Below are 24,514 nucleotides of genomic sequence, written 5' to 3'. Positions count from 1 at the left end.
AAATATTTAATTGCTTTTCCACTGCACTAGTCCATGACAAAGCCAACAACAATCATCCCTTTCACCAACAACAATCATCCCTTTCACAAACCCTTTTTCAGTCCTTCCAGATCAGCTTTCATCAGCTCTTCAACATTCAGATTAAAGTCCCTTCTACCAAGTCACCAAATAAATCTCTATTTAAGCATGAACTGCCTCTGGTCTATTACACAGACACAAATTGTCCAAATTCATGTTCCTGCCTCCCCTGTCCAACACCCACTACTATCAAGCCGGAACCATAACACTTCCAATGGTGACTTCTTCCTACACTCTTTATATCCCAAAACTCAGTCTTCAACTTCAGAAATTATCTTAACCAGCTCCTCAGAAGCCTGTGCTTCCTAATCTTCCTCCCACTTAGGCTAATCAACTATATTTTATGAGACATGCCATATTTACAGTGTTGCTGGTGATTTTTAATAACCAATTTCATTAGTCTCCAATCAAGTCCCAGAAACTATTTTCTCAGAAAACACGCAGACACAACCATTTGTCTCCAAGCAGAAATTGAAATGTATCCTTGCAACCCCATTCCCAAAACCAGGTAATGACCAAAAGCTACTGAGAAAAGCTCCAAGACTTCCTCCTACTGCCAAGAGAAAAAAGATTCCTCCCTTGTGACTTATTTCAATGGATACCAGGTCTGGTTTGAATTGCTGTCATCTTCTCTTCTTCTTTTATTCTCCATTGCAATTTGACAGTAAACCCCAGACTTGAAACCCAATCCATTTAAGCCAAGGTAAGAATCAATCTCTCACTTGGCTGACAGAAGATGTGAACCTGAGAGTAGCTGCATTCTCCCTCTGAAGTGAAATAGAGACAGGAGCAAATAAAGGACAGTAGAATAAACTAAATCAGGAAGAACAGGGTTTGAACAAGCGGGATAATTTGTTTTTAACAATAAGCCAACAGATCGATCTGCTGGCAGAAAGAGTGAAGATAAACATTTAATGGTGAAAAGAAATGTGTTAATGAGATATATCTGACTTGACATAAGTAAGGGGATAGGGAAAAGTATTGACTTAGCTTTGTTTGACAAGATAAAAACAGATAGGAAAGATCAAGAAGAGCACAGTGCAATGAAAACATATTTTCCAACACGTCAAAGAACACAGGAATTTCTTTTATTGCCTCATAAAAATGTATTAACATTTATACCCCCTTGGGCATTTCTTATACTTGTTAAAAATTTAGCAGTACTTGTGAAAAGTTTCTGATAGATTTTTTTCATTTACAAAGTTGCTAAGACAATAGTGACACAGAGGTTACACCATGCTGTTGGAACTCTGCTTTCTAACACATAGACAATGCAGAGACCAAGTACCTGATTATTGTCTCCAGTAAAAAATGAAGATGTGGTTTGTCAGAAAAGACAAATATAGTACATCAAATCAGAGCCCTCAAAATGACAGGATTCTACGTATCTGAAGTAATCTTCAGATGCAAAAGGACTCAGAATCTGAAGCAGTGGAAAATCAGTCAGGGATCCTGTTGAGCTATCTTCACGGTCTTGTGCAGTAATGCATACATGTGACAAGTAAAGATGGTAGAATCAGTTATTTTGTAATTGCATCCTGTGAAGTACCTTTTCACAAGGGTTTCCTTTCAAAAACACAAAGAAAAAAAAGAAAAAAAGAAAAATCAAACGAACCTTTAACACATGTTGGTTTGCTGACAGTGTTCTTTGATCCTAGTCCTAATTGGCCCCAGTCGTTACTGCCGAACATGTATAGTTTACCTTTCCCTGAAAAAAAATCATAGAGAGAATCCACACAAGTGTTTGAATGCCTCATTCAAGACAAGATGGTCATTCATTCACATTGCTATTTATTACTTCCCGTCTAATGTAAGGTTGAAGTTTAGGTAATTCAATATGTAAGTGTAAACAATAATTAATATCCTGTATTTTTCAGTTCAAAAATAGCAATTGTGCTGTTTAAGCAAGAAATTCTGAGCCAGAAGAAGAAATATCCTCATCTTTAACTACAGCACAGATGAAGTGCTCTTCAGAGAACAAGATACTGTACTCTTGGACAGACCATGCAGCTCAGAAACCACAGTATCTATAGCCCCCTAAAATAACAGAACATTTAACTGAGCACCTACGTCGTTTACCCCAAAGACAGGAATGAATCATGCAGCTACATAAAAAATACAAGTACAAATTTTTAATATTCAGCTTATTTGATTGCTTAAGGTGTGGTATTTCTTTTAATGGATGTCTTCTCTTAAAATCATTTACAAATATGCATTTCTATCAAACATAGATTCTGATAAATTTTCACAAGCTGTATTAATTTGTTATTCTGCATATAAGGATGGAATGCATAAATCCAGCATGCAGTCAGAGAGCTTTGTAAACCTAAATGCAAACATTAGGTTACAAATCTTCAACAGGAGCAATGCTAGAATCACCTTTCTGAAATTCATATGATGTGTCATTGGACTTGCATGTTTGACCATTACAAACAATGAACTGTTGTAATTCTGAATAAGCAGTGCTTTTTCTGACAATGGTATATGAACAGATGAAAATTTTGTCACCTGGGATGAAAATTAGACAGCCAAAACTGACTACTGACAATACCTTAAAATGAATTAATTTAATTTCATTTTTTTAAACTATCCTGCAAAGACGTAAAGTTCCCACTGGAAAATAAAACCCTTGTTCCAACAGAAATCCTTGCACAACAAAAGAAACTGATTTGTTAGAAAAAAAAAATCCTCAACAAAACACCTTCCCCAAAGCCCCACCCTTTTACAACTGTTAAAAAAGTTTGTTTGCTTTAGATGAAGGTCTGCAGAGCTTTGTGCATTAGACTTCATCATAATGTTGTCACCCCAAATTGAAATTTGGTCATAGAATTTGTCACCCTAGCCATCTACAATAATCACATGATCACAAAGCATAACAGCAATTCCAGATAATAATGCTACAATAATATGGCTGTTTGTAACTTCAGTACTGTAGGTTCCCACTGAAAGTTCTGAATGTGACTTACAGATACTTTAAAATGTGATATTGAAATGTTTCAAATATAAGAAAAAAATCCTATTCTTATAAAAATATCCATTTATTTTCTTAAATATAACCACATTGTTAAAAAAAAACAACGAACCAATGCTTAACAATAACTGGTATCTAAAATCCCAATGAAATTGTTAGATTTTACAATTCTTGGCACATGGGGCTGTGTGTCAATATCATGTCTTTCCAAGAAAGCTGGAAGGGAAGAAGGTCTGAGGTCAAGCTCACGCTCACAGTGTTCTACTAATAACATTTATACCTCTATCCTAATTTTGATAATGCAATCATGTCAAACACATGCAGAGCTGTCCTGACAGCAAACACACCTTAACAGAAAGGATTTTTATCAGCAAATGACATCTATCCTATATTGGTATTGCTTCCTTGTATCCTTGCTTTATACTTTCTAACTGCTTTCCTAAGACAGCAGTACTTCTGTGGGAGTATGATACCAAGCTGCCCTAATTCAATTTAAGCACATTCTCTTTTATCCATGCAAAATTCAAACAGGTCATGCTTTTCATCCTATAATCTGCTGGGTTTTATATCAGTCTTTAAATTCACAGGTATTGCTTTGTAAGTCAAGGAGCTTAATAGATGAGAGGAATTTTTTCACATTCTTTTACAACTGAGTGACAGCCTTTTATAATTTCAAGTTTCCTATAACAGAAAATTAAAAATCTGGGAAGCAGTTAATCCAGACAGAGAATGAAAATTAACAGGGACTACAGAGAAACCTAAACAAATGCTGTAATGAAGCAACATTTCTCAGTCTGTACAGCAAATCAAGCTTCGGAAGAGGCATGATTCAATCTAAGCTGGCCAAGAAATCCAATAAAACTTTGCATGCAAAAGGCACAATTTTCATAACTCCATACTGAGATATCTCAGCCATCACACAGATGAACTGAATCCAACAGCAGACAAATAGGAAACGATCAAATTTCAAAATTTCACAAACTCTCACAAGCTCTTGGTTTTTTTGCTTCCACTTTGGTGCTGTCATCCAGATTGTGGCCATCTGCCAGGTGGAATTGCTGGCACAAGACAGGTCCAGCAGAATAAGGTTATGACTCTGGGCAGGATGTAATGAAAAGGTCTACTCAGACTGTTTTGGTGATGAAAACACACTTTCAACAGCAGTCTCCACCTTTATCCTGATGCAAAACGTGGGTATTTCTCCCAAGTATGTTCACAGGCAGGTACATCAGCAGATGTTTCACTAACAGAAATTCAGGGCTACCAGGGAAGACACAAGACATTTCCGTGTTTAGCAACACAGGTTTTGTGGGACACTTCAGTAAGAGAGTATCTCCTACCTCATTTCTCATGAATAGTTGCTATCACAACTGTGATTCCTGGCAACCCTATCAGTCATGTGCACCTCTGGTTCATTAAGTTCATTAATGCTTTTAAAGGCATTCATTGGGCTATTGGAAAATACCAGCTGAAATCCCATATGCTTTGTCACAGCAGGCAGCCAAGTCTTCTAATCACCTATGTTTAAAGGTATGTTTTATATATTCTCCCCACTCCCTGCTTTCTAAATTATATTAGTGTGGGAGAGAAATAAGATGGGGAGATGATGTACAGACCTTGAGCATTTACAACAATATCCTACCAAGAAACTAGATCTGAATAAAATACAAAAGGCAGTATTTTGCACAGTGTATCATATGCCAAGGCACTATGACTTTTTAAAATTATTTTTATTTGAGCTATTTCTTGAATAAACTATATTAACAGTCGATTTAAAACTCATATACAAGTCAAACAGATCCCAGAAAAATAGGAGTAACATCCATTTTGTTAGGCAAGTCATGATATTCTCAAAAACTTTATTGAGCAACAAGAACAGTCACGCTTAGCATCACACAAACAAAACCAGCACATTATGTTGCTTGCTCATACACATCAACACGAATTTGTGGTAATATTTCTCATCCTCCCCTTGCAGTTGATGAAAAAGATCCTGTGCCATGTTCTGATGACCTGATTGTAAGCAGGTGACAAAACACCTGGAGAGATCCAAAGGTCTCTGTTGAATGTTTAATGCCTTACAAAGTCTGAAATTATGAATATACTATCTTCTTGTGATCCCACATCTTGTGGCACCTCTTCTCACTCCCACTTTTACAATTGATACTTCTTTCTTTCCTTCTGCCTTCTTGTGTTGGGGGCTTCAATTCTCTCCAGGGCACTGAGTTCAGAAAAGGTGTCTTCATTCATCAGCATTTTCACCATTGTGAACAGGATCAGTCTCTTTGATTAAATGTGGTTAAGCTGCCTAGACATACTCTAATCAAGGCAAATAAACAATAAGACAGCTGTTAACTTCAATAGTTTTGAAGGAAAGAAAATTTAATTGACAGGCATTGGAAGGAGATTCTTAAAAGTATGCATATCATCACTTCCTCACACCAGCTCCCATGAGGATGAGTTAATTGTTTTCCAAAGCCTGCAGTTATAGAAGATGCAGGGAATGGACTGTCAGTATTCTTGGGCCAAAAAATTCAGAAATAAGGCAAGAATCATTGTTAAACATGTTACAAGTGATGCTGGAATATATAATGCTCATGACTGCATTAAAGACCTTAAGAAGACCATAGCTTAAAAAAATTCCTGCTTGGACATTTTAATCAAGGTTATGCCAATGGTAGATAGCAAAAGAATAATGAAACACAAATTTCAATCCCAAACTTCCTTCCTGGAGAAGGAAACACTTCTTCAACTAGCTCAGCAAGCCAACTCAAAGTCAGCAAGTAACTATCACTGGTCTTCTCTATTTCAACATACAGACACAGCATGTAAATAAAATTTTGGACTCAACTCCTCACCAAGAAAGATGAAGCATGGAGCGTTTTATACTTACTATACACATGTCTTTTGAAGAGTAATATGGGAATATTGATGCTGGATTAGACGAAGGAAGTATTTGAAAGGTTCTGAATATTTTGTTTGAATGCTAAATATTAGTTCTTGTACATTTTCTTCATTAGTATTCAGTCAAGATTCAGTGCTAGATGTAGCTGTCTCTCCTGTCCAAATCCAGCATTAAGGAATGATTTGTAGCAGTTTGGGTGACTGTTTTACTAACAATCACTTTGGGAGATTGTTGAGACATGTTAGTGTAAATCTGATATTTCTATATTTTAATCTACCTCATATTCCCACTGTCCCCTACAAATATAGCTCCCACTCATTTTTCAAGGTGTGGAAAAAAAAAAGTGTGGGGGTGAAATTTTGTAAATAAAGACTGAAAATAAAATGAAGCATGCATTCACACACACCTGCTTGAGATAATTTTCCTTCCTCAGTGATGCTTGTCTTTTATCTCTTCCAGATCAGGTTCAGCTGAAGAAGCTCCTGGTTTCCCACAAGGTCTGTGCCCTTCTCAGTAAACTCATTATCAGCATACACTTCTGGAGCATTTATTCCAGGTGTTACTGCAGGTCAGGGTCATTCACCAAGGGCTTAATTCCACTGTCTCATCCAACTCCATCTAACTGCAGAACTGTGAGGTGCACATGGGCATGCACAGGTGTGAAGAACAAATGAGGGACAAAGGCTTTTTCCTTCCCTTCTTCACTTCTTTTGCACGACTCTTGCAGTTTCTCTACCTTTGCTTGTTGTTGATCCATACTTTACCCTCACTTTTTTTACTTACAATTACCCAGAAAACCTTTTGCTACCAAAGAAGTCTTTTTCTCATGCTTCTACAGTTCCTTCTCTGCAAAGGTTTTGAGGAAATAAAGATCTGATCATCTAGAAGCTTCCCTGCTGATGTACCTGCCCACTACAACAGCTAAGGCAAGCGACAGAGATGTTTCTGAAACAAGCAGCATATACTAATATAATGAAGAGAAATACTAGAGAAATGGTGCAGCATGAAAACCTATACAAGCTGACATCTTCAAAAGCTTTATCTAAGTGGTCCTTATTAGAATGATGTGGGAATTAGGGGATTGTTGCTGACTGGGGTAACAGTGCTGGCACAGGAACATACTGGGAGGCAATTTAAATTGACTAGTTTAAACAGAGAACTCTACCTGCGTTATTTCAAACTCGGTGTGGGCATATAAAAGTGTATGTAAAATAAAAGTGTATGTAAAATAAAATGCAGAAGGAAAATGCCACAGTGCCTCAGGTTACAACTGGATTAATTTTATGCAACAGGTAATTTATTATTACTGGTTCAATCCAAGAAGAAGCGTCAAGCTTTGTTCAAAACAAACTATTAATGTATAATTCATCTTCTGTGAAGTTAGGCTTGAAAAATTCATCATATAATTTCACCCCAGGGTGTTATGTAGTCCGTGAAATCTATAGTCTTTTCTATCATGCCTGGAATAGTTCTTTCTAAAATCCATCTGCAATGTTGCTTACAAGCATTGCAAGAAACCCTCAGGAAATTATTTAATAAGCAATGACCAATGGGATATTGATGAGGAATAACTACATTCCAATTTTAAAAGTCCTGAAAATACACATATAATTTTTTTAAATGCAAAGTCTTATTATTGGTCAGCAATTGATTGTCAACACAACTGGCACACATGCTCATCAACAGAAGAGTAGTCCCTTCCATGTAAAATAAACAAATTCTTTAATGACTATTGTTGCTATCATTTCAAAGAAAAGAAAAAAAATATTAATAATGCTCCATCTATTACACTGGAGTTTCTTTGAATGCTTTTTCCATTTATTTCTGATTTTTGTAGGATTTTCTGAAGTTTATTGAGTTGCTCTCTCAAGGGTTATTTTCATCTGACAGTTAACAGCAATCAAATCTTCATTTAAGAGACACAATTGTATTTATTGTTTCAAGCAGATTTCTAGTGAAATTGTGTTCAGCAGATACTGTTACTTCCATGATACAATACATCTAACATACTAAACACTGTCAGATTCACAAGAAACATTCAGCCTGAACAAAGTTATGCTTGCTTTAAATCCTGTGATACGCTCAGTTATTACAACCTCCCTCAAGACAGTTATTGGTAATGTCCTGTGAAAAATCTGAGTGACTTTACACTAACACCAAAGGCATCCAACAGTTCCCACAGAACAGTCCTGTCTCCCCTCCCAAACCTCAATTAATATATTACCTCAGGATGCAAATAAGATCCCTAACTATCAAAGGTGTCCAAATATATCACCTTTTATCTCATGGATCAGTCTCCCTACAAGAAAGACATTGAGGGGCTGGAATGGGTGCAAAGAAGGGTCTGGAGCACAAGTCCTATCAGGGAAGGTGTGAGAGAAAAGGAGGTGCAGAGAAGACCTTATCACTCTACAGCTTCCTGAAAGGAGATTGTAGCCAGGTAGGAGTCAGCCACTTCTCCAGATAGCAAGCAACAGGATGAGAGGAAATGGCATCAAGCTGTGCCAGGGAAGGTTTAGACTGGATATTGGGAAAAAATTCTTTATGGAACAGGATGCCCAGGAAAGTGCCTGAGTCACCCTCCCTGGAGGTGTTTAAAAGATGTGTAGATGTGGCACTTGGGTGCATGGTTTGGTGGTGGACTTGGCTGTGCTGGGTTACTGATTGGACTTGATGATCTTAAAGGTCTTTCCCAACCTAAACAATTCTGATTCTATAGCCTCCATTTCCGATACTGACCTGTAATAATAGCTGTATGTTCATCTCCACATGATATAAGTATGGGCTTGTCATTTTTGAACCAGAACTTGCTAGGAACATCTTCTGCAAATTTGCTTTTCCCAAATGTGAAAACAGCACCTGATTCTAAAACACAAAAATATAAGGGTCAATTTTTGTAAAAGAAAATTCTGCCTCACATATTTTTAAATAGCTGTGCTCTATCAATTCAATTGCACATTTAATTTTCTTATCTTTCTCTTCCTTCTTCTATCAGCCTTCAAAAGATGGATTGGCAAAACTCTCATTTCACCTGAACCAGAGGAATAATTTCTCTCCCATGCAAGTGGCAGAGCACTGGAACAGGCTGCACAGAGAAACTGGAGTCTCCAAAACCTGTCTAGATATGATCCTGTGCAACCTCCTCTGGGTGAGCCTGCTTTAGCAAGGGGGTTGAACTAAATGATCTCCAGAGGTTCCTTCCAACCCCTGCCATTCTGTGATAAGACCATGATCTAAAAAATCCAAACAAAACCACCCCAAAATAAAGTCCAAGCAGCTCTTCTGCCTTTGTAATCTGCCTGGTTTCCTCAATTCTTTCCACTTTCAAAAGTGCCAACAACATCGTTTCAAAACACAGAATGTTAACTTTTCATTCACCTTTTGGTTAAAACATGTGGCTTGACACAGAAAATACTAATTCTACAGAAAAATGAATGAACATACAAGTTAAATAATCTGTCAAAATCCGTGCAGACAATGTGACAGGCACAATTAGACCTCCTATTTTAAAATGTCAAAGCCTGTGCTACAAGCATAGAATCTTTCTAAAAACAAAACAAAGAATAAAACAAACCTTGTGAATTTTGTTAACATATAACAAATGTTAAGAAAACACACAATAACAGTAGCCTGCTTCTGAAAATCGCATTGAGATGTCATAGTGCATTGACTTTCAATGAAAACAATCTCATCAATAATATGCACCCCAGCTCCAACACCCAAAAGTTCTCTCTTAGACTGTAAATTTTATATTAATTTGGAAAAAAATATTTAATGCAAAAGTTTCCCCTATTTCCAAAGGCGTTGTTTTATGTATAAGATAGATCAGGCATGTAAATTTTACATATTTATACATTTATGCATTAAAACACTAGATATGTTCTTCACTTTTACTTGCTCAACAAGCTCTCTGCAGACAAACTCAACTTTTAAAGAAAGAGTTGAGTTTTTCTTTATTTTATCTAGACACACCTACAGCTACAGATAAGCTAAACAGCACCTGAAAAGTCTATTTTATTTTATGTTTTCATCTCCATTCAGCTCATGCACTTCTGAACTTGTTCAGTGATCTCTTTGGCACTTGTGCCATAGAGCTCTCTGGTTCGTTTATTTTCTCTTCAGAAGGCTTACCATGAATACATATTTATTTTCCCTTCAGAAGGGTTATCATTCAATGTATAAAAAAAGCTGACAAAGTTCCCAACACCCTTTGTATCTCATTCATTTGACTAAGGCACAACATTTCCCAACTGGACACAACTACTGTGCTCAGTTCTGGGCTCCTCGGTACAAGTGAGACATGGAGCTCACCAAGTGGGTCCAGGGGGATGACTGGGGGAATCAATGACTGAAACATCTCTCTTATGATGAAAGGCTGAGGGATTTGGCCCTGTTCAGCCTCGAGAAGGGACAGCTGAGAGGGGACCTTATAAATGTGCATGAATATCTAAAGCGGGGTGTGCCAAGATGTACCCAAGCTCTGCTCTCTGCTGCCCAGCAATGGGGCAAGAGGAACAGACAGCAACTGATGCTAAGGAAGTTCCACCTGAACATGAGGAGGAAATTCTTTCCTGTGCAGTGACCGCGCATGGTGTGGAGTCTCCCGCGCTGGACATACCAGAGCCATCTGGACACAGTCTGTGCCATGTGCTCTGGATGACCCTGCCTGAGCAGAGAGGTTGACCAGATGACCCACTGCGATCCCTTCCAGCCTGGCCCGTTCTGCCGTCACTTTGGAAACCGAATCCCATCAACTCAGTCAATTAAATCCCACAGGACACACACGAGGCGTTTGTTGTCCCGGCAACGAGCAAATGTTTGAATGTTACCTGGGGCCAAACCGCGCCACAAAGGAACTATTAATGCTCAGAATTAACCGCGACCCCCGAGTGCCCGGCGCTCCCCTGCCCCGCCGGACGGAGCTGCCCGTCCGAGCTCTGACTGCAGCGGACGCTTTTCTCCCCAGACGCCGCAAGGCACCGGCCCGGCGCGGGGCCCGCAGCCGGAGGGAGCCGGGGCAGACCTGCGGCGGTGCAGCGGGCAGGGGCAGGCACAGGCACACGCGTTCCCCCCGGTCCGGCGAGGAGCGGCCGCACTCACCGGGCACGGGCAGTTCGGTCCCCGCGGCGGGCGCGGCCATGGCGGCCGGAGGAGGCCGCGCCGCGGGCAGCGCCGCCTGGCGGCCGGCGGGGGCGGCACGGGCCCGGCCGAGCCTGAGGGAGGGAGCGCTGAGGGGGGAAGGCGTTGTGAGGGGTGTAGGCACAGGATGGCAGGATCTCCGGGATCACCGCGGCCAGCCCGGGCCCGGCGCCACCAGGGCACTCGGTGCCACATCCGGGCTGTCCTTTAACACCGCGGGGACTCCACCATCTCCCCGGCGGCCGGCGTGGGGCGGCGCTGGGCCCGGCTGCACCCTGAGCTCGGAGCCGGCACAGCGCCCTGAGCGCCCGGGAAAGCTGATCTGTAAAACCGGACCCTCGCAGGCCCCAGGTGGTGTCCCTGGAGACCCCGGACACCTTGCTGGCCAGATCGATACTGGACTGAGGACCGATGATCTCCTTTTCTGTCTCTCTCTTCCCACTTTATTTATTTTTTTATTCTTTTATTTCTCTTGCTACTAGAAGAGACGGAGCTAACTGATACCAACTTAAATGCCATGTGTATAATTTAATAATAAAGCTTTGTAAGTCTTTTTTTGGACCCTCTGGCGTTTGCTGTTCCTTTTCAACAGTGGGCATCAGTAAATCTTGGGTGCTCCCTTCCTCTGAGGAGTAGGACATGACACTTGATCTCAGGAGCTTACAGGGAAATTGGTCCATGTGGGAATAGGGATCAGGTAGTCCCTGGGCAGGAATTGGTGGATTGACCTTCACTGGACACCAGGTACCCACCAAGCTGCTCTGTCACTCCACCTGCTCACCTGGACAGGGCAGAGAAAATAAGATGGGAGACAACACAAAGGTTTAGAGAAGGTGGTTTACTAAAGCAAAAATGAAAGGCTGCATGCACACAAGCAAAGGGAAAAAAAGCAAAGATTTTTTTTCTACTTCCCATCAGCGAGCAATGTCCACCCACTTCCTGGGAAGCACGGCTTCAGCGCATATAGTCATTGCTCTGTAAGGCAAACATTGTAAAATAATGACTGCTCCCCCTTCCTCCTCCTTTCCTGACTTTTTGTATCTGAGCTGATGCCATATGGTACACAATGTCCTTCTGGTCAGTTTGGGTCAGCTGTCCTAGTTGTGTCCCATCCCAAGATCTTATCCACCCCCAACCTACTAATAGCAGAGGGAAAGTTGGAGAGACAGTGTTGCTGTGCCAGCACTGCTCAGCAGTACCCAAAATTCTTGGTGTGTTACCAACACCTTTGTAGCTACCAATGCAGAGCCCAAGGTGTGACCTGACAAAGAGGCATTGGCACTGTCCCAGGGGGGGTCCCACTGTCCTACTGTCCCAGGGGCTCTTGGGACCCTGACCACATCTGCTTTCTCTGCTGTCTTTTCTCCTGGGTGTCACTAATGGCACAAGCTCAGCCCCCAGGGGGTGGGCTTGAAGGTCATGGTCGTCATTTTGCCAGAGGACAACCAAGCGGGAAACCCTGACATGGCTTTCTTCTCTTTCTTCTCTCATTCCCTTACTATTAATTTCTGTTGCTCCTGTCTGACATTCCCCCTGCCAACTGCTGCGTTTCCCAAGCATCTCAGTGTTGGTTCAGCATGAGGGGGCCTGAGCAAATCCCACCAGGAGTTATCACCCTGCATGACTTTTTCACAGCTGTCTGTCTTTCTTGGGGAGTCAAACTTTTCTTCTGTACATTTTAATTGTCTGTTCCTTGCATTGTAATTTCAACATATCACCCTCTCTGACAGACATGCCATCACTTTGATTTACACTAGTGCACCTCTCCTTACGAGGACAAGGAAATGAGAAAGTAATGGCCATATTTCAAAACCACCTACAGTGCAGGTGGTATAAAATCTTATCTGACAATTATATTCAAAGGTAGAAACTTAAATAAAATCACTTTAGTATTTAACAATTTACCTACTTCAGATCATACAGCAAGCAGTTTAGCCTAAGGAGGTATGCAGGCTGCAATATTTCACTTTCTGGGCCCCACACTGTTTAACACTACCATAGCTTAATTGAAAACTTGGTCCAAAAAAAGGAAACCCAGGAAAATGTACATTTTTTTATGTGAACTACTTCATTCTCATCAGGGCCCTGAGGGCATAAATAAGTGTTTATGCCCTGCCCAGTTCCATACCCATGGGCACAGAACCTTCATTTTGGCTCAGCCCAGGGCCATCAGTCCCTGCCTGTGCTGTGCTAGAGCTCTTACAGCCACAAAGCCATCCCTAGGGGGGCCACCCTGCTCATGCTGATCCTGCAAGTCTTCTTTTGCCTTTTTCTAACAGCACATGCTCCTGTACAAATATTTAACCCAGAGTAGCTACAAAACAGTATTGACACAGGTATGATATGATATGATATGACGAGCCCACACAGAAGAGCACAAACTGCAAGTGGTGCAATGGGTCCTGGGAGAAATCTCTGTACTTCGAGGGTTTGACCAAAGGAAAGGTTCAGGGTCAGCCTCAGCCTGGCCCAGCCCTGGCCAGGCTGGTTCATTTCTTGGTTTTTCCTCATTTGCCCAGCAGCACAGCTTGCTCTCTGTTTGACACACCTTCCTTTCTCATAACTTTATTTGTAGTATGAGAGAGGTCTTAATGCAAAGAGAAGATGCTGTTTAATGGGAGGAATTTCATCAGTGCTGCAAAACTAGCAGGGACCAGCAAGCAGCTGCTGCGGCAGTTTTGGTAAGCTTCTCCTTTAATTTTACCTGGTGCTCTGTGGCATTTGGTCAGAATCTTGGAGTCAAAAGCAGCTGAATCTTTTGAAGGAGTGAGTGTTTCAGAGAAAGGCTCGGGGAGGGGGGGTGTTTCTCTGCATTTTTAGTGTCCTTTTGCCTCACAAAGCAGCAAGCTCTGTGACTTCAGGAGACTGGAAGATTATCCCTTTTTATGGTTGTGGAATACTATCAATTTTTTCTCTGGGATTTAGCTGCAAAGTCAGGAAGGAAGGTTTATTCTTGAGGTCGGTGTGTGCTGCAGGTACTGTAACCAGTAAATAACTATCTGAATAAAGTACAGGTAATCTTTCTACATTTAGAAATATATCATGGCCAGTATGGGTGGCGAATTCTCTCCTTGAAGCTGCAAGGTGAGTCCCTCCCTTGGTATTTTGTGTCTCTATACACCCTGGAGGAGTGCAGGAAAAGCATGATGTGACAGGAAATTCAAAGCTAAGCAGGCAGACCTGCCCCTGTGACCTGGTTTTGGGTTTTTCTGCACCCACATAGCTGTGCCTGTCACCCCTGATTTCAGGAAAGTACCTGTATGACTGCGTTTCACTAAACTGCTTTTCAAATTCATCACATCTCCAAAATCAGGCTAAAATTTTAGAGCTGAAACTTAATTCCATGTTTTCCTATGGTTTTAGTTCAGCTTCAATAAGAATAGAATTAACACTTGTTACATAACAAGTGATTGGTTCTAGAAAGTAATATGCAGGATTTTCACATTGGCAGGAATCCTAATATGCAATAAATAATTTTTATTTATCATTTCTGCATTACATCATATGAAAACCAAATATTTTCCAAATTCTGTGATTTGTTTGCTACAGTTTTAGAGCAGTCCTGAAGGCTGGGTGTTAATTTTTTTTTTGCATTAATTTGGGATTTTTACTGCTGGCAATCAGGAAATTTCCCTGGTTAGCAGAGGTGATAGAAAAGCAAGTTAGGAAAACAGCAGCAGTAAAGCTGGTTTTCCAAGGATTTGTTAAGTTCCACACATAGCGTTGTTAATTTTTAGTGGTTTTTTTAAGATTAGAGCATAATGTTGGCATAAGCTATCACCACTGTCTGAGCATTACTAGCTAAGCACACTGTGGTTGATACTGCAGGATAACCTAATATCTGTGAGTCTGTGCCAATAGTCCAAAGTTGTGCTGCCCCTGCTCAGAAAGGAAGAAGTCAAAACTGCTTGACCTTGCAATTCTGCCTGTTACATTTTAACTTTGGTATGTTGTCTCATGCTCCTTCTCTGGAATTTATTTGTCCATTTCTGCCTCTCTTTCAGGGGTTATGGACAGCAGGGAAGGGTACAAATTTCTTGGAGGTCATATCAATAAAACAGAATATTTATGAGGTCAGGAGCAGATCTCTAGTCCAATTTTCTGCTTGTAGCCTGTCAAACACCATATGAGAGCAGCTATGTCTTTGCTTAGCCACATCTTGAAAATATTTAAGGATGTTAATTCCAAATCCTCTCCAGGTAACCAATTTAAGAGCTTCACTATCTACCAGTGGAGAAATTAGTGGTGAATATTTCTCAGTCCACATCTCAGTCATGCCAGATGGTGAAACAAGGCTGATGAACAGAATTTCTTGCTTGGCAGGTTGAGATTAGATAATCTGTAAATCCCTGGAAGGAATTGCAGGCTGGAATTAGAAAAACAAGAGCAGCTCCTAAAATCTTCTGGAAACAAGGAGGCAAAGGAGAGTAGGGTGCAGTAAGCAATTGCATAGATTTTAAAACAGGATAATTTTTGTTTTTTCCCCCAAACAAGTTAAAAAAAGCAAATCCCTGTTCTGAAAAATTAAAGAAATTAGAAAGCCCCAGTTATAAAACTATTTCCTTCAAAGTATACGCAATGAAAATTAGAGCAAATCCCTTGATAATAAACTAAGTGTCTTGGACTGGATTAAGACTGGATTTCGCTAGCTTATCTTGGTGGGCTCTTTTTCATGCTGTGGTGGAAACTACCTGACCCACGAATGCCCATGCACTTGCTTCCCTTTTCCTCTCCCCTCTGCTTCAAGCTGGGAATGTGCTTGAAAATGTCCCCCAAACAAACATTTGCTGTCTGCTCAGGGAGCCCACATGGCTTTGGGACTTTTGCCTCCTGCACAGCTCCATTGTGAGACATGGCAGAACCAGAGCCCCAGGAGCCTCGGGAATTCCCTGCTGTGATCCGTGGCACACAGTGCAAGGGTCTGGAATTCCAGTTTGCAGCTAGGAAAAGCTGTTCTGCTCTTTAAGGCAAAGCCCTGAAAGGGCTGAAAGCCAAGAGGAGCAAGAGCCCTGAGGGACAGCCCTTGTCCCCAGCCTGCACCTGGACATGGAGCCACTGTCCACAAATTCCTGGCTGTGTCCACCTGGCCAATGTCTCATGCCCCGACTAGCCCACCCTCCAGAAACAGGGCTCTGCAGTGTGGGGCTCAGGCTGTCACGTGGGACTGTGTCCAACACCTCATAGTGGTATATCTGGGCATATTTTCCTCACTGTGGACTTCAGGGCTTGGCAATAAGCAAGCTGCAACTGAGCCTAGTATCAGTGGTGAGCTAAAGGGAAATACAAAATACAAATACAATTGGAAATAGAGAAGTACTAGCTGCACTCAGTCCACTTATTTACACTGCTTTGGTCTCCATTTCATTAGATCAGTCTAAAAATGTTGCCTTTAAATAAAAAGACATGTTTAGCTCATACCCATCAGAACCTTTAGCAAGAGTACAGTGTGGGCTGTGCAGTGCTAAGGAGGGCTGTCAGTACAGAGCCAGAGAAAGGGCTGAACTGCCACGCTGCCTTGTTAATCTTTAGCCTGTGGAACATGGTCTTGGACACGACTTTCATTAAGATGCCTCATCTAAGAGGCAGCTAGAGGAATTTTGATCATGTAACTTCTGTGGGTGATTACCTACATCCAATTTTATGTGATTCTGACGTCCTAAATCTGGCTGGGGGCCAGAATACACTGAGTAAACACCACATGCTCAGAATGTCTCTTGTGTGGTACAGTAAGGCTGTTTTGTTGGGGTTTTTTGCCCTTTTCCCCAGTGTAATGAAGAGACTTCATACACATTTATAGAAATGCCACCTTTTATGACAGTGGGGTTGGAATGTGGCAAATGTCTACTCATTCACAAAGCACAAAGGAGGGAGAAACAGAATCAAGATCCATTTCTCTTATTCTGACCCCTGGAAGGGGAGCTTTGGGGTCTAAACGTAAGTCATTTTACCAGGTTCTAAATGGCTTGATTTGACAGGCAGCATGCAGTTGCCATATGCATCTCAGAAGACGTACTACAATACTTCTAATGTACATTTTGTAATACAATTTGAAACGTTGTTACAGTGGCCATCCATATAGTGCATTGTGACACGTTGTGCCTGTCTGACAGGAGTTATTTAAACTAATTAACATTGTCTATCTTGATGATACAGCTGGGTCATTGTCGCTGTTGAGCCGCTAGCAGAGAAAAGAACCCAGTTCTCAGTGGCAAGAAGGAAAAAAGCCTTTATTGTTTTGATTTCAATATATATATAGTTTTTTCAGAGGTCGCCCAGATTGGTCAGCCTGAGACCTCCCCCTAGGCCTGATTGGCCAGTCCTGAGCTGTCCAAATCTTGGGACACTGTTTTAAAAAACATCCAAACTTTATCTTTGTTTATGAAACACAAAAAGAATTCTCATGGGAAAGACCTGTGCTAGCCACAGGTCATGTGAGGGGAGTGAGAGAGATTTCAGGTGCTTTCTCACTGGCTTTAGCACAAGTACAATTTAGCATCAAATGACAAATAAATGTGTATTTTTCACTCTTTTGACACAGGTATGGGACATCAGCTCAAATGAATGTTCATCTGAAAGGTCGGGACCTCCTTAGTCTACAGAACTACACAGCAGATGAGCTGAAGTATTTGCTGTGGATGGCCTCGGATTTGAAACAAAGGATAAAGCACAAAGGAGAGGTAAAATGATTTATCTGTTATTTAAGTCCCTCAGATGTTGAAATAAATACTGTTCTGAAGTGTATTGAGAATAAGCCATTCAGTTGTCTTGTCCTAAGCAAAATCTCCTGAGATCTTACTGTAAATCATGTGCTACAAATCAAAGAGCCTTCCTGTAAAGTGTCCAGAGATGTTCTTTAAATACTTCAGAGGACTTTGTGAGTGGAAAGGTTAAAAAGGTTTGTGCAGCTAACTCCCTGTTGTCAGCAAACCCCGTCCATCCACACATGGTGTAAATGCAGCACTAAATGTAGGAAATGGAAAGACACTTCCCTGCATGGGATTAAATTAGTATCTGAGTTCTCCTTAATGCTGACTCAAATTGAGTGCCAAAATACAGTTGCTTTTGCCCCTAGAATTACTTCTTTGCCTTTAACTTTTCCACTGCTAATAAATTTATCAAAGGGCAGGAAAACAAAGCTACAGCTAAAAAAACCACCTGTACAAATTTTCTAATTGTGAATTAAAATATTCAAAAAGTATTTCATACTTTAAAGTGTATAATGACTATAAAATTGAAACTTCCTTCAATTTTCATGTTTCAGTATTTGCCTTTGATGCAAGGAAAATCTTTAGCCATGATTTTTGAGAAGAGAAGCACAAGAACAAGATTATCTGCAGAAACAGGTAGGTCCAAGCAATGGCGCAGTATGACTTTATATGAAACTATATACATTGAGTATGTATTGAAAAACACTGCATAATTTTACATTTAGCAATTTCTACTCAGGAGTAACCTAAAATTTGAAAGCAAAAACAAGAAAAGAACGGTGGCTATTTTTGTTTCACCTTGCATATTAATTTCACAAGCACATAGCTTTGGACACTGAAATGTTATCAAATTCTTCCAAAACACAGTAGATCAGAAATAAAGTAACAAGCAGAAGTAGGCATTTCTGGTGTAAGCTCCTAACTATACTGGCCAGATGCACATTTTCTAACATCTATTTCAGTAAGCATTGCAAATTTAATTTTATGCAAGCTCTAATAAATATTTTTCTAATGCATTATGCGTTACCATTGTTACATTTTAAAGTATCTGTTTAGGCTGGGAATCACAGTAATGCCTTGATATAAATTTGGGGAAAAAATTAACGTGATTACCTACAGGGGGAGATAACTTGATGGAGACTCAAGGGTATCAGCCTAATAAGATCAGGCACTGGAACATTTTTCTTTTAGGTTACAGTCCTGCAAACACTGAAACATGTACATATGGTATCTTTATTTACATGGTAGTTCTGAGTTCAATGGCACTGCTGAAATAAATTATTCATCAATCAATCATTCATAGCAAGGAATAACTATGAACTGGTGATGCACCAAGGAAGAAGCTTGCCCTTCTCTCATTTGAGTTGACCCAGCATCCCTCCCTTCCCCCTAGTGAAGGGACAGGAAACCTGTTGAGTATTCACATTTCTTTACAAGCTGTAAGGGAGAAGGAAAAATTAATGAAAGGAAGAAACAAATATATTAACTCCAAGCATTTCTGAATTTACCTTTGTATTGCCTGGCACAGCCATTTGCGTGCTGATCCTGCTCTTTAAGCACACTTGTTGCTGCTTTCTGTTTTCCCCAGATAATCAGGACTTAAAAATGTGCATTCCCTCTCCATGAAGACTACCCAGCTTTTAATTCCTGAGTTTTCAGTCCAGTTTCTTGTTGCCTGCCATCCTGGTATATGGCCAGGTAATGAATTCTCTGGATCTATTTATCCTTCATTCTTCTGTATTTTGAGGGAAATACTGCTAAGTCCTTGGCTTTCGAAGGCTTATGGCAGGGGCAAGCTCAGGAAAGTTCAAATGAATTAACTTAAGGATGGCAGTTAATGCACATAAATTCATCCAAGGGGGAATTAAACTCCAGTGAAATAAAACAAATTTATTTCTGTGGGAGAGTTTCCATAAGGGAGTTTAATGCAGTTTAACTTTTCTGCATTAACTTCACACCTTCAGTTAATTGGTCTTAAGTCTGTTAAGCCTAAGACTTTGCTTCAAAAGCAGGCTCAAGGTTTTTCTCTCCACAAAAACTTTATAAGTTTCAGCTGCTTTTTTAACATAATTGACTCCCTCCTTGGAATTACTAACTCAAAAAGAATGTGGATCCACATGTGTTCCTTTTAGATAAATAAGATAACTTAATACCAATTTTCTAATGTCTAGTGAAAGTGGACAATTGCAGTGGATTGAAGAGTTTATTTATAAAGTTTCTGAGTCATCTCAAATAGCACTACCCAAGAGTTGCCCTCTCACTAACTTGAGAGAGGTCACTTGTGGGACAAGGTCCTGGTGATGAGATTAATCTAAACAAACTTTGTAACTCTCAGGAGCAGCTAAATTAAAAGTAGTGGATTTCGTTACAGAGCAGAGACTTGGAAAGCACTGATTACAAAATCTTCTCTGTACAATGTCTAGGAGTTTGTTGGGACATATTAACACCATGGAAATCTTTTCAGAATTCCTACTGTCCCTGTGCCTATAAAGAACACCATAACTGAAAAATAAATAAACAGAATGACAGAATGGTTGAGGCTGGAAGTGATCTCTGAAGATCATCTGGTGCAACCCCCTGCTCAAGCAGGGTCATCTGGAGCCAGTTGTCCAGGATGATGGCCAGAAGGCTTTTGAATGTCTCCAAGGATGAACAGTCCACAACGTTCTGGGGCAACCTATGCCATTGCTCAATCAGCCTTTCAGTAAATTGAGTTCCCTCATGTTCAGAGGGATCTTTTGGGCTCACCAGTGCTGAATAAAGAGGATCACTCCCTCCACCTCCTGGCAGTACTTTGTGTGGTGCAGTCTAGGACACCATTCACCACCCTTGTTGGAAAGGCACACGGATCATGTTCAATTTGCTGTCCACCAGGACCCCCAAGTCCTTTTCTGCCAAGCTGCTTCCCAGCTGGGAGGCCCCCATTAAGTCCTGGTGCAAGGGGCTGTTCTTCCTCAGGTGCAGGGACTTTGCATCTCTCCTTGCTGAGCTTCCTGAGTTCCCTGTCAGACTGTTTTTCCAGCCTTTTGGGGTCCCTCTGGATGGCAACATGGCTTCATGGTGTACCAGCCACTCCTCCCAGATTTTTGTCATCAGCAAAATTGCTGAAACCACACTCCATCACTGAGATCATTAATGCAGATGTTAAAAAGGATACTGATCCCTGGGGTACCACTGGTCACTGGCCTCTAGCTGGACTTTGTGCTGCTGGTCACCACCCTCAGGCCTGGCTATTCAGACAGTTCTGAAGCCACCCACTGTCTGCTCATCCAACCCAGACATCAACAGCTTGGCTGTGAGGATCTCATGGGACACAAAGTCAGGGGACACAATGAAGTCCAGGCAGACAATACCCACTGCCCTTCCCTCATCTACCAGGCCAGTCATAGAATCATAGAAGTTTATCAGGCTGCTCAAGAATGACTTCCTCTTGGTGAAGCCATGCTTACTGCTCCTCGTGATTTTTCCTCCTTAATCTGGCTAGAAATGGTGTCCAGGATTAGTTGCTCCATCACTTTCCCATGCGTTGAGGTGAGGCTGCCTGGTCAGTATTCTCTGGGTCCTCCTTCTTGTCCTATTTCAACTCAGGGGTGACTTTTGCTTTCCCCCAGTCTTCATGCATTTCTCCCAGTTGTCCAGATCAACTGGATTATCAAAACATTAATTTGTAATGCATTGTAATAGATCAGTTGATATTTGAAGTTTTCCAACATGCTGTTTCTCTGAATTGTTTTATTCTAATGACATTGCAACTGTACTGAATAATGTACAGCTTCTTAGGGTATAATTCATTGCCTATTTCATCTTGTCCTTATGTGTATTTCTGAAAATCATATAATTTTACCATTTCTAAGCTAAATAGTGATGTTGTAAGTTTAATGCAGAACTAGAAGTAACTTCCATAGAGTAGTCGCAAAGTAAATCCAGTTCTGTGGAGCCTATGAGATTTATTTCTATCACTGGCTATTATATTGGAAAATGTGACATCTCTGCTATTACATTGGAAAGTGTCACCTCTTCACAGTTGGAATCACATACCCATTCTGCATAAAATCTTGTGTACTATTTGAAAACAGAAGTATTGCACACGGTCATATATTACTTGTAAAATAAACATCCTCAGGCATGGCACAAAGGTGAATGCCCTGTTTTTGTTACAGCTTTGCTGTAAAATATTCTGATTGTCACTGTTGCTCTTAAAATATACAGCTGCAGTTATGTTTTAGTGAATAAGGCATAAATAAATCCAACCATTTCACAGATGCTGAATGCACACAATATTTCACAGGGCAGAATTTGAGAGGAAGCAGAGCAGGCAGGAAAGCTCAGTCTACCTTCTCTTGTTGTGCCCTGGAATATACAAGAATATATAAGATCATAACAGCCTTACAGGGGTTCACTGCCAATGGCTTTAGTGGAATTACTCCCAGCTCACTCCTCTGACACAGTAGGGTGAGAGGAACATGATGTTCATGCCTGAAGACTGCCACACAGAGTCACAGAAATAATTGCATCATTGCATATACAGAGTCTGTTTTGTGTTGGAATGGCTAAGTATTCTTTAGCTTGGCCACATTACAGAGGGGCCAAGTGCACCCTTAGTTTACTCTCCACTTAAAAAGGGTAGCTTCAACAAAACTTTTAAAAACTGCTTATCAGTTTTTAGCTTCTGCTTTGGGAATATTTTGTAATTTCTGCCTAGGAGAGTTCTTTGTTATCAGTCTAAATGGAAAAATACTTTCTATTTTGTAAGTCCCAGCAGGGAATGAGGAAATTAAAAAATGCAAATCCATATATCTTGAAATTTTGAAAAAGATCCTTCCTTTGAGTTTAAGAAGATGATTTGTGTGTCTCCTGGTAACAGCCCCACAACTGTGTAACCAACAGGTGAACTACAGGATTCATTTTGCTTCCCTTATCCCATGCAGCAGGGACAGTCTGGGATAGAGATTTCAACCAGGAGCACTCTTGTCCTGTCTGAAATAGTCTGCATAAGTGGGGTCAATAATGTGCCACAGCATGAGGCATGAAACTGTGTATTTTGAAAACTAACAGTAGTGAGAAGTGTGGACATGAGGTAACAATCTGTCCTGGATTTGCAGCATGAACTTTTAGTAGTTTGTTGAAGATACCAAAATTCATATAAATATTTTGCATGTGGCTTTGGATATGACCAGGTTGTGACAACAAAGAGGATTAGATCTCCCGGTTAACACAGCACTCCAGTGTTTATTTGCTGAATTGGTGCCTGCATACTCTCAAAAATCATAGTTTTTTTCTCTTTCTACTGGTAGTCTGCATGAAAGAATCTGCAACAAAGATTTTGTCTCTGCAATTGTATACAAAGCTGGAGCATTGAGCTCCTGTATTTCCAGATGGAAAGTTTTGGATGGAAATATGTTCCCAGGCCCTGCACAGATGGCCAGTTCATGAGCAGAAAGCCCAGCACATCAGGACTCTGCTATGTACACAGGCTCCAGGTGGCAGTTCTGACTGGGCTGCCTGACGTCTGGCAATTCTGAATAAATGTCTAGATTCCCCTTTTTTTACCTGGCTTTCATTTATAGAAAACAGAACAAGTCCATGGGAGCCTGCCTGAACTGTGAATCATCTATGAAAGTGTATACATTTAGAATCCTAAAATGCAGAGCTGCTGTATTGTGTGGAACTTGTGGGAATAAATCACTGGCATAATTGTATATGACTAAAAAAAATCCACAAGAAGTTGGGAGGGAAAAGTTCCTGCCAACGGCATTTTATCCTTGAGGTCTTGACTTAAACACTGAATAAACAGGCTGTAATCTGTAGTTTGTGTACACTTTCCTGTAAATACAGTGTTTGTGTCTGAGCTGCAGAAGGGAGTGAAAGCAACAAACAAATGTATAGATAGGCCTTTCTAACAGCAAGAAAGTAATAGTAGAATAAATGATGCTTCATTCTTAAAAATTTGCTGTGTCTGACTTGCAATATTTTTGAGATTTGGAGCAATATTTAATGAAAACAACAAGAAATTAAAAAGGGCCCATTCAATAAAATAAGTGTACACTGGCTAGAGGGAGCAGAAATTTACCCTTTAGGTGGGACCTAGAGCAACATTATTTTTAACCTCCCATTTAAGGAAATTGAGGCAGTCCAAAGACAATGATTTTGCAGTATTATTTTTATCTGTTGTATTTTAAACTCTAGAAACTGGCTGAACTGATGCAAAGTGGAAGACCTCCCCTCAACCGTGCTGCCAGCATGAGATGGAAGTTAATAAGGGTTTCTCTGTGTGAGAAGCCCAGTTGTGGGGCCCAGGCCTGCTGCCTGTACCTGTTGGTTTTATCTGTGAAAGGTTTCAGTGTTCAGTCCTGATTTAATCCTCTTTTGAAGAGTAGCTGTGGGATGAAGTTTTTAACCTATAGCAAGCCTGTACAACCACGGTGCTGAAGCTGCAGTGCTGAATCTGTCAGCAGTGCCATCTAATGGATACAACAAGCCTGAGCAGCTTTTGACCTTTTCTTCCAGTTTTTTCTTCCTTTTCTCTTTTTTTCCCCCTCTCTTTTTCTTTCTTTTCCTTCTCTTTTTTTCTTTTTTTTTCACAAAATTCATCAGCATCTCTAAGACATCACAGTTTGGTAAACAAAGTGGGGGTCTCTACTCTTCTGTGCTGTATGCAGCCTTTCTCTTCCTGGCCATATAAATAAAGACATTCTTTCTAGATTTTTGTCACAA

General features: G+C 40.7%; 2 protein-coding genes and 1 long non-coding RNA gene across 6 annotated transcripts in view; 2 read left to right on the top strand and 1 right to left on the bottom strand.

The window, feature by feature from the left end:
• Nucleotides 1–11,150, bottom strand: part of RPGR (retinitis pigmentosa GTPase regulator) — a 39,205-nt gene extending 28,055 nt beyond the window's left edge. The window contains exons 1-3 of one of the 2 annotated variants that reach the window (XM_085049209.1): nt 11,055–11,150; nt 8,694–8,819; nt 1,694–1,786 (exon numbers count right to left, since the gene is read on the bottom strand). In XM_085049209.1, coding sequence (XP_084905335.1) covers nt 1,694–1,786; nt 8,694–8,819; nt 11,055–11,094 — 259 coding nt within the window. In that variant the 5' untranslated portion in view covers nt 11,095–11,150. Of the gene's footprint in view, nt 1–1,693; nt 1,787–6,360; nt 6,585–8,693; nt 8,820–11,054 lie in introns of those variants that run through there. The other variant, XM_085049216.1, reaches the window with a different exon arrangement.
• On the top strand, nt 4,520–7,637 carry LOC146444163 (uncharacterized). The gene is made up of 3 exons (XR_014849404.1): nt 4,520–4,579; nt 6,414–6,451; nt 6,793–7,637. It is a non-coding gene; the product is annotated as an uncharacterized LOC146444163 (long non-coding RNA).
• A 1,208-nt stretch (nt 11,151–12,358) lies between the features above and the next one.
• The window catches only part of OTC (ornithine transcarbamylase), a 29,935-nt gene continuing 17,779 nt past the window's right edge, over nt 12,359–24,514 (top strand). The window contains exons 1-3 of one of the 3 annotated variants that reach the window (XR_014849387.1): nt 12,359–13,774; nt 17,632–17,770; nt 18,355–18,436. Coding sequence is in view for 2 of the 3 variants with exons in the window: in XM_085049185.1 (XP_084905311.1) it covers nt 13,698–13,774; nt 17,632–17,770; nt 18,355–18,436 (298 nt within the window). In the remaining variant the exon portion in view is untranslated. Of the gene's footprint in view, nt 13,775–15,084; nt 15,293–17,631; nt 17,771–18,354; nt 18,437–24,514 lie in introns of those variants that run through there. The other 2 variants (XM_085049185.1, XM_085049194.1) reach the window with 2 other exon arrangements.

This window comes from Lichenostomus cassidix, chromosome 1 (assembly GCF_008360975.1).
Source record: "Lichenostomus cassidix isolate B80296 chromosome 1, HeHo_3.0, whole genome shotgun sequence".
In the NCBI taxonomy this organism is placed as follows: Eukaryota; Metazoa; Chordata; class Aves; order Passeriformes; family Meliphagidae; genus Lichenostomus; species Lichenostomus cassidix.
This window is presented reverse-complemented; position numbering and strand designations above follow the sequence as displayed.